The sequence below is a fragment of the Atta colombica genome, unplaced genomic scaffold, assembly GCF_001594045.1.
Source record: "Atta colombica isolate Treedump-2 unplaced genomic scaffold, Acol1.0 scaffold116, whole genome shotgun sequence".
NCBI lineage: Eukaryota > Metazoa > Arthropoda > Insecta > Hymenoptera > Formicidae > Atta > Atta colombica.
The window spans coordinates 23,560-34,346 of record NW_017259202.1 but is presented as its reverse complement, the minus strand read 5'-3'; the positions used below and the strand labels follow the sequence as shown (position 1 = coordinate 34,346).

Genomic DNA, 10,787 nt, shown 5'->3' with positions numbered 1-10,787 from the left:
AAAATACTATTTAATTATTAGCTACTTTAACTTGAATTTATATTAATATATTAATTTAAAATGTATTAATATATTAATGTATTAATTACAAATATACAGATCAGTTCATAGTCGGTTGTTATACTTAAAATTGTTATATTTAAAATAATTTTAAATATGAGAACCAACTACAAATACCATTTATAGTTTAGTTTACAAAAAGATACCTTTGCTTGGACAGCATAAGAAGCAAGTAATACAGAAGCTTCAGGTGGACAATAAATATCCATGGACAGTATAGCTTGTTTTACTTGTAAAAAAAACAGATGTTGAGTGACTTCTTGTACTAGTTCTTCAGCAACATCCTCAGGATAAAATTTTGCTAAGAACATGAATGATGTTGTTTGATGTTGCGAAATGCCTTGATCTTGAACTGTAATTAGTTCAGTGTCATTGCAGTAAATATATATACAATTAATTACAAGTATCCAGATTATATCTCTTCCAAACAAGGTCTAAATATTGAACAAACGGCGATAAATTACAATCACCTTTCTTGTCTAACTTTAACCAAGAAATAAAGCCCTTTGCATCTTCGTATTGAAGTCCAAAATACCACGTTTCTCTCAATCCTATTGTACGGCACACCAGATCAAACAATTCTCTGCCTGTCGATCTCCACTATGCCACAGGAAATTTGTCAGCTTGCGAGATATATCATCAGTGCAAGATACATAATAGCAATCCAACGTAAGACTATGTGATACTTGTCTACTAACCTCTAGATTAAATTCGAGTTCTGCATCTAAGGTGCAAACTTTGACGGGAAAAGATCTCCCGGACTTTTTCCTCCGAAACGGTGACATCTTATTTTTCGCTGTGTTCATTCAGTATTACAAAAGCATTAAGTACATGTTGCTGATCGCTATATCGTAAAAGCACTCGATCATATGACAAATTAGACTTCGCGCCGCTATTGAAAAATATTTTCACGATGCAGCATCGATTTTTTTGATTCGCACCTGTTGAGACGTAACCAAACTATATATAAATGAAGTAATCTTACCTAAAATCTCCAATACAGCACGTTCTCGACATATCTTTAAATGAAATATAAGTATTAATCGACGAGCATAGTGGCTTGTTTCAAGTTTCAACCGTTTGACATCTCCTCGAGAGTATGTGGTTCGCACAATCACATCCTGCCAAATTCTGATCGCGCACCTAAGTATTTGTTGATTTGATATTTTCACGAGTACTTGATACGTATATACATATGCCTACCATTTACGTTTGCGCGAGCTATACCGTGGAATTGTCTAGAATTTTTGTCATTTCCTACCAAGTACAAATGATTTTATTAGTTTGATGATCGTCACACATTTGTCACACTCGCACTTTGCTCGACAATGTTCGTAATTGATGTTATTGTTTTTAAACTTGTGTATTTATAGATACACATGAACGTAGTAATGATACAGGATGCGTTTCAAAATTAATTAAGTATTAAAGATATGCTAAGAAAAATTTAATAATGTACGTAAAATTTCTAAAAAAGTTAATAAAAATAGGTTGTGTAATATTGAATAATATATAAGAAAATATTTTTTAGCTTATTTATTTATTTAAAAATGACAGGCTATAAAAAATACGACCTGTATTCAATAATCAAAACGTGCTTTTATTTCTACGGTGAATCTCTAATTAACCGAGGGTTAGAGTGTGTTCACACTTTCATGAAAAAGCAAAAAGCAGTAGCCAATCAGAATTCGTACTAGTAGTCGATAATTTCTGCTTTTTGTACTACTTAGGGGTTCCGCACAATAATATGATTTCTGATAGGTTGAAATTCTTATTCTCTGTTCTCTGTTCCCTGTTTCTTTTATGACACAGTCACAATAGAAGAAATAAGGAATTAAGAATAAGAAATAACGATATCAACTTATATATAGAAACCATGTATCCGATTTCTGATAGGTGAAATCTTAAAGGCTTAAACATAATAGGCAATAGGCATAAGCAACAGGGAAACGAGCCGTCCAAACAGAGTTCTGGAATATAAGTCCCATATTATATCCCAGAGCTCTGATTGGGCGTTATTCCCTGTTGCCTTTGCCTATGCTATTGTGTTTAAGCCTTTATTCTTTATTCCTATTGGTTAAATTTCTTAGGCCCGTTTTACAATATGTCAGATTCTTGTGTCAACGCATGCGCACTGGATTGTCGGCTGTCGAAATGAAGTTGTCGGCTGTCGTTGTCGGAATAGAAAATAGTCAATTCCTATCTTTTCCGACTATGATTAGATGAAACATAATCTTCGGATCCATTTGTGTAAAATGGATAAACAGGCATTTTTATACGGATATATGGATATATTTATATTATATTTATATTTATATTAGGGTATAAGCTTAAATCCGCTGTTTGCTCATAAGTAAGGCATTAGTGAGCGTACAAAACTATCCTGGGCACACAACACACACTTTTTTTTATGTGTTTGACATATCTATCAACATTAACCAGTGCACATCATCAGCAATTTCATACAACAACATACATTTTTTCTTTCATGTCTAATTTTTTGCTAAAAAAAAAGCATATGCGGGAAGCTTTGCTTTTCTGTTTCAATTTGAAGAAATCGGCTGCCGAATCGCATCGAATGCTTGTGTGTCTATGGCGACAATGCTTTATTGGAAACAACGTGCAGAGATTGATTTCGCCGGTTCAATGACGACAATTTTGACCTGAGTAACAAGAAGCGTGAAAATCGGCCCAGGAAAGTTGAGGACTGTCAATTGCAGACTCTTTTGGACGAGGACGATACCCAATCGCAAAAAATGCTTGCCGAGCGATTGGGTGTTTCTCAAGCAGCCATTTCCATGCGGCTATATGCCATGAGGAAGGTTTAAAAGATCGGAAAATGGGTGCTGCATGAACTGAACGATAGGCAGATGAAGCGACGCCAAAACACATGCCAAATTCTGCTTGCCAGACAAAAAAAAAAAAGAAAGTCGTTCCTGCATCGGATTATGACAGGCGATGAAAAGTGGATCTATTTTCAGAATCCTAAATGCAAGAAATCTTGGGTTGATCTCGCCCAACATCTTCCTCAAGACCAAATCGCTTCGGACGGAAGACGATGCTGTGCTTTTGGTGGGATCAGGAGGGTGTCCATCTACTATGAATTGTTAAAACCTGGTGAAACTGTTAATGCTCACCGCTACCACCAACAACTGATCAAATTGCACCGCGCTCTGCGTGAAAAAAGGCTGCATTATCGAAAAAGACATGACAAGCTGATTTTCCTCCACGACAACGCACATGTCAACAATGGTCCAAAACTACTTGGAGACACTCAACTGGAAAGTGCCCCATCCCGCTTACTCATCAGACCTAGCACCTTCTGACTATCATCTGTTTTCGATGGGCCACGCGCTCGCTGAGCGGCACTTCGATTCTTACGAAGATGCCTCGATGAGGAATTTTTTTGGCGTGGTATACACAAATTGTCCGAAAGATGGGAAAAATGTATAGTTAGCGAGTACTTTGAATAAATTTGTTTTTGCTTCCTAAGAAAAAAAAATGTGTTTTTCTGACTAAAAAACAGCGGATTTAAGCTTATACACCTGGTATAGAATCATTAAATCCCAGCAAACGAGAATGGATTAAAATAGATTGAAATTTTTTTCTATCCGAATGCGTATTTTAAATAGCAAATATTTTTTGGATTTAATTGGATTCAATTAGGTCGTCCGGAAAGTTCGTGCCGATTTTGAAGGAAAATTGAAACGCAGAAGATTTAAATTTTTAATTTCATTTATTAAATTTAAATCTTTTGCGGCACGAACTTTCTGGACGACCTAATAGATTCAATTGGCTTCAATTGGATTGAAAAACTGCATTTTCTATTCAAAATTTTGAATTGAACAGTATTCATAAAGCACAAAAAAGCTAATATTATTTTTAGATTGAAAGACATAGAGATATGCTCCAATTCCTATAAATGAATAAAAATGCATTCAAGATTGAAAAGCATTTTAACATTCGTGAATCAAATTTCTGAAAATCTGAATCCATTTCAATTCATTTCAATCCATTCTCGTTTGCTGGGAAGCAAAATCCATGCAATAAAATCTATTAATCCCTAATACATTCCTTAATTTTGGACAATCTTACATAATTCGTATTCGCAGATATCTAATTTTCATTAATTAATGTGACATCCGAAGATTCGTAAATGTATGTCTCCCTTTAAGATCATCGAGCGAATACCGAAGTGACGTAGTCACCATCGCAACGCGCGGCTGCGCGGTACGCTTCTCCATCCTGTTCGCCACGTAATATGCTCCCCCACGCTGTTCGCCGTTCGAATACCCAATTATTAGGGTCTATTTTCTGTAGTTAAACTAGTGTTACTACACTTTTAGAACTTAAGTAAAGCAGTTATACGTTTGATATTTGTTGAAAGAATAAGGGGCTCCGCGCAATAAAAGGAACAGGGAACAGGGAATAAGAATTTCAATATATCAGAAACACTGCGTGTTCTACAATACATGATTTCTGATAGATTGAAATTCTTAAGCCCACAAGACACAATGCGAGAGAATAGCGATAGCGATAGAGATAATACGATTTCAACCTATCAGAAACTGTATATTCCGATATATCGAATTTCTAATAGATTGAAATCGTTATTTCTATCGCTATTCCCTCGCATTGTGTCTTGGGTTTTATTCTCTATCCTCTGTTCTCTGTTCCTTTTATTGTGTGGAGTGTGTCCCTAAAAGTATTAAATATCTTGTTAATCATTATTTAATTTTCCAGTTAATAAATTAATTTAAAACAATACTATTACTGTAAATTATTCTATGTTTCAGAAATTCTTTAAATTTACGTATAAATTTTGATCACAGCTCGATAAAATAACAGACGAATTATATAAAATAAAAAATAGATTCCGGAAACTTATTTACGAATTATATAAAATATAAAATAGATTCCGGAAACTTATTTAAAATATTAAATAAGAAATAAATAAGAAACGTAATTATATTTAAAATAATAAATACTAAATAACTCTTTTACTTTTTTTACTTAAAATATATATGTTTTAATTTTTATCGCTTTTATAAGTACATATATAAAAATTATTAAATGATATTTTGACATCTTTAAAAAGTACTTTAAAAAGTTATTTGTAAAGTACTTGTATTTATAACAAGTTATTGTACCTAAATACAGTTAACAAAATGAGAAAAATGTACTTTTTCATACAAAAATATAACCTAATCTAATCAAACAAAATATTTAAAAGAAAAATATGCTTCAATATCTTAAAGTTGACATTCAAAACTTGAACGTTTTTTTTTTGTAGTTTTAAGTATCAACTTTAAGATATTGAAACATATTTTTCCTTTAAATATTTATAGAACAATGAAAATTGAAACATAATGTTAAAACGAAAAAAAATAAAATATTCGTACATTTGAAATATATGAAATACGGGAAATTGAGAAATATGAAGATTATATAAAATAATAAATAGAGTAAATGAAATTATTTTATATGGATATCATTATATAGAAAAGTATTTATTATAGTTTTATTATAGTTTTTATTACAGTTTAATAAATATTTATTATTTTTATTATTTTTCTTATCTATCCTATCCTCAAATATTCATATTCAGGATTAAGTTTTATACAAGTTGGTGCAGAAAAACAATACTTATATACATATATAAGATAAACTGTTTTCTAAGAAATCCCTTCTGTTATTTCACACTTATTCGTATACATCTCACTAATGAAATAATAATAAAAATTTTAGTGTAGAGTATATAATTTATTAAGCTCGCTTTTCTGTAAAAGACATTTTACGTTTATTAATTATTATTATTTATCTCAATGCACTTCAATCTAATCTTTTATAATTTATTTATATGTAATAACTGGATTTTATAGTTAAAAGTAACATGTTAAAGTAGTAACGTGATATAAAATCCTATATACATTTCATCAAGAAATATAAGAATTTTATCTTATAACTATTTTAAAATCGCATTTAGAATTTTGCATGACTTAAAATACTTAAGAATGATGACATTATCAACAATTAATAAATATAAAAGCTGTATAAATAAGTATGCATACTTTTAATGAAATAATATCTTATATATTCCCGAAAAATTACAATTTTTCCTCTGCAGTTATCATCTCTATTGATAATCAAACTTAATTGATATTATTAAAATCACAGTTTTAAATAAAAATTGAGTATTATTAAATTTTAAACATATATACATGTCTACAAAACTAATATATTATGAAATTAATACCGTATTACTAGTTACTAGTTTATTACTCTTAATTACTTAAATTTTGATAGGCACGCGAATTTCTATAAGCGCCGAGAGTTTTTAATAGTCGGTGGCATTATACAAGATAGAAAAGAATTATTTTATGTGTACATACATATATATAAAGACATTTCGATTGTATTATGCGACGTGATGTGTCAATTGCAAAAGGAAGAGTGGTCGGGACAAAAAGAAAATAAAAATGTATTATTGAATAGAACAAGTTCTTTACAAGTTCTTTTCCTTATATGTAAACCTTTTTTCCTCAAATGCAGGGAAAGAAGAATAATTCAAGAAATATAATGTTATTTATAGATATTATTATTAATTTTTTCATGTTTAGTTTATTTTATTTTATGAGCTTCGTAACTCGCGCCGGACGAATTGCTCAATCTTTGATTGGTCGAGATCTTGGCCATCCGCCATTATGCGTATTGGTTCACCTTTTTTATTACATCATGGATAACAGGAAAAAAGCCGGCAATGGCCTCTCTCAGGTCTCTCTGTAATAAGAGTGTTAAGACTGGTTAAGTTTTCTGATTACGAATTACTGACTCATTGTAGAACCAGGACTTACCAGAATAAAAGAAAGAGTCATATGTGATGTAGATTTTGAAGTAAAATTACCTCTCTCTCACTCTCTGCAATGAATAAATTAATCAACGTGTCGTCGAATGTTGACTTGGATGATCCAAGATTTCGTATCAAACCTTATCAACAAATTGTGGCTTCTTGCACTGGTGCATTTATTACATCGGTGTTTGGTAAGTTTGCAATAATGATAACTAGATAATTGTATAATTTATGAAAATAATATATAAATGCATTACTGAAGAAACAAAAGTTATAAATTCTGTATACATAGGAAAGACTAGAGTATTACTAGTATTTCCAAAATATGCTATTTTAAAATCGTATCAACTTATAAAAATTACAAGATCTCGTTATATTCATGTTGTATATTCCTTTGAAATTAAATATAATATTTTTATATTTTTGTTTTAATTTAAAAAATGATATTTGTTTTAATCTCTTTGGTTGCTTGTGTATTTTTTATAAGTAAAATTTTGAATATTTATGTTTTTTTTCTGATGTTTTTACTAGTGACTCCATTGGATGTGGTAAAAATACGTCTTCAAACACAACAGAAAGCAATGCTTTCGAATAAATGTTTTTTATATTGCAATGGTTTAATGGATCATTTATGTCCATGTACCAATGGTAAAATGCCTGATTGGATGAAAAGAAATGGAAAATTTAAGGGGACATTTGTACGTAATTATTATATAATTGTGACATTTAATATTTCTGAGTATTATTCATGAAATTTTATCTCTAGGATGGAAAGTGAAAAATAAAAATTTTAATCATCGAAGTTAATGGAGAAATTTTTTACTTTTTACTTTTCTAAGAAAAGAATTTCATCATTGATATCCTGTTTTCATATGAATTATGATATTCGAAATGCAATATCATATAAATCTTTTCTTTATACTACTTATATATTATAACAAATTAATTTTTATATTTTTTCTCCAATACATTTTTTTTCTATAGATTGATGAAATTTACTAAAAACTTTTTAGTATAAATATTAATAAATAAAACTCTTGATCAAGCATTAATAAGGTCAAATTTTGTTAGAAATGAAGAACATATACTGATTGAATTAGATCTATTTACTTGAAAGAGTTTTTGATATATTGAATCATTGTTATATGTAAGCATACAAAAAATAAAATTTATTTTAACAAAAAGTATAAGATAAGATTCATATAATTACTTGCTTTTCTGTATATTAAGATGTACATTAAGATTAACATATAGAATACATAATCATAATATCATAAATATACAAAAAGAAATCTTACAATATTAATAATGCCCACTCATTTGTTAATAGTATTAATTTTATTTTCAGGATGCTTTATTAAAAATAAGTGAAACAGAAGGTATAGCATCATTATGGAGTGGCTTAAGTCCTACTCTAGTTCTAGCTGTACCCGCAACTGTAATTTATTTTGTTTCATATGAACAATTAAGATTATATTTAAAGGTATTAGTATTTTCATTGTGTGATAATTTGTTAGCTTTAATTTATTTATATATAATATATGAGTATATATATCTAGGAACTTTAAATAAAATGTCTAATATTATATATATGTGTGTGTGTATGTGTGTGTTGTTAGGATACATATAATAAACAATTTAAAAAGAAGGGAATCAATGTGGAGCAACCTTTCTGGATTCCTATATTAGCTGGTGGCACAGCACGAATCTGGGCTGCAACACTGGTGAGTCCGTTGGAGTTGATAAGAACAAAAATGCAATCACAGAAACTAAGTTATGCAGGTAGGATAAGTTAATGTAATATCAAATTGATATGTAAAGAAGTTTAAAATAAGATTTGGCAATTTCAAATATGCTTTATGTGTTTCAGAAATAACGCAAACATTAAAAATAGTTGTAAGATATAGTGGCATTTCTGGCTTGTGGATGGGATTGGGTTCAACTCTTCTTCGTGACGTTCCTTTTAGTGCTTTATACTGGTTAAATTATGAAACTATAAAGAAAATGTATAGCTCACAGCAAATTTTTACTTTTAATCTGGTCGCTGGAGCTGTAGCTGGATCTGTATGTATTTCAGAAATATAATTATAATATTTTATTCCAAAAAGATGTATGCTAAGATGTAAACATTATTGTAGATAGCAGCATTTTTCACTATTCCCTTTGATGTAGTAAAAACACATAGACAAATTGAAATGGGCGAAAAAGAAATTTATTCAGGTAAATATTTTATATACAAGCAGCCAATATTTTATATACGATTTTTCAGGTACATCCGATAGTTAAAAAACAAAGTTGAAAGATGAATATTAATTTGTTTTATACTGGCTACAATATGCGATAAAAAGAATTAAAAAAATTTTTCTAATAAAAAATTAAAGTAATCTTGAATTTTTAAAATAGCACCATACAATTTTTTTTTTCCATAATATTATAGGGATCTTCAAGACGAATTCAAATCACTAGCGAAATGTCACTTTTATTGATGTTTTAGTGATTTTATTAATTTTATTGCATATTTTATTAAATCAATACATGTATATATGTGTTTATGTTCTGTGTTTTAGTCAAAAGTTTTAAATACTGCTGTTATAAATAATGCTGCAAATTTGATATTAAGTCTCAATAAAATCAATAAAAATAAAAGTGACATTTGAGTAATGATTTGAATGCTATTTAAAAATTTTAAGTTGATTTTGATTTTTTTTTTATAAAAAAAATGTCTTCAAATTTTCTTTAAATAAATCATGTTTTTCGCTATTGTAGCCTATATAAAACAGATGAATTTTCATCTTTCAACTTTTTTTTTAACTATTGAAAATGTCTGAAAAATTGTGCGAATCATTACGCTAAACACCCTGTATAAAATTTATTAATGTGAATTTTTAGATAAACCTATTCGTAGCAGTACTACATGGACTATAATACAAAGGATCTATTATCAGAATGGATTAAAAGGTTTATTCACTGGACTAGTACCGCGTTTGGTAAAAGTAGCCCCAGCTTGTGCAATTATGATTGCGACTTTCGAACATGGCAAACGTTTCTTTCAATCGTATAATGCTAAAAAAGCTATCGAATTTGAACGTGATGTACATTTATTGCAACACAAACCTAATAATACAAAATGATATGCTGAAGACAAATAATATGCTAAATAAAAAACTATAATAAAGTTATTAATTAAGACTCATGCTTGATCACTACATATTGAATTGTAATGTCAAAAGCAAAAAAGATACATATATAAATAAATTTTTGCGAAACATTAAGATGTAAATATTTTTCAATCAAATAATATTTCCATTTGATAAAATACATGTGTAAAATATACTCAACCTCTCCTTTTAGTTTAGAATAAAATAAAATATTTATTTTAATTTTTATCATATAATGTTTCGTCTTTTGGAGAAGGTACAATTTAATTCCAAATATATGGTTTTTTATTGATTATCAAAATACAACGATGTTAATATAATATTTTTTAATGTTTATATTTTACAAATTTATTTTATCAATTAAAAATGATTTATTTTATTGAAAAATATATTTTGTAAAAATTTTCTTCATGCATTTTTTCAATATTAGTGTCATATCTATGTCGCTCGTTTATACATTATCGAATATATTGCGGAGATCTCACAATCGAGGAGATGATTTGAAAATCTCTACATCTTTCTTCCCTGTTACATATCGTCACCGAACATTTGAGTATCCTCGAGGAGTACCTTGTTGAGGTCCATATTATTACTCTTTAATCTAGCGAGGATTCTCCACATCTAATCAAGAAACGAGTTTGGGGAAAACTCGTTTTCTTTTACCTGCAGAAACTTGAATGATTGACTTTTTTTTATTTTATTTTAAAACTAGAGGGAAG

The 10,787-nt window shown here is 29.2% G+C and overlaps 2 protein-coding genes across 7 annotated transcripts in view; one reads left to right on the top strand and one right to left on the bottom strand.

Annotated features, from left to right (window-relative positions):
• LOC108694188 (merlin) overlaps positions 1-1,251 on the bottom strand; it is a 12,772-nt gene extending 11,521 nt beyond the window's left edge. For 3 of the 6 annotated variants that reach the window (XM_018203531.1, XM_018203533.1, XM_018203534.1), the window contains exons 1-4: positions 1,046-1,115; positions 759-952; positions 531-660; positions 207-412 (exon numbers count right to left, since the gene is read on the bottom strand). In XM_018203531.1, coding sequence (XP_018059020.1) covers positions 207-412; positions 531-660; positions 759-866 — 444 coding nt within the window. In that variant the 5' untranslated portion in view covers positions 867-952; positions 1,046-1,115. Of the gene's footprint in view, positions 1-206; positions 413-530; positions 684-758; positions 953-1,045 lie in introns of those variants that run through there. The other 3 variants (XM_018203537.1, XM_018203532.1, XM_018203536.1) reach the window with 3 other exon arrangements.
• A 5,685-nt stretch (positions 1,252-6,936) lies between these two features.
• LOC108694148 (solute carrier family 25 member 40-like) lies at positions 6,937-10,144 on the top strand. The gene is made up of 7 exons (XM_018203455.1): positions 6,937-7,101; positions 7,442-7,608; positions 8,259-8,393; positions 8,530-8,692; positions 8,781-8,974; positions 9,049-9,130; positions 9,800-10,144. Exons 1-7 carry the CDS (start codon positions 6,984-6,986, stop codon positions 10,039-10,041), a joined length of 1,101 nt encoding a protein of 366 aa, XP_018058944.1. The 5' UTR covers positions 6,937-6,983; the 3' UTR covers positions 10,042-10,144.
• Positions 10,145-10,787: the final 643 nt, after the last annotated feature.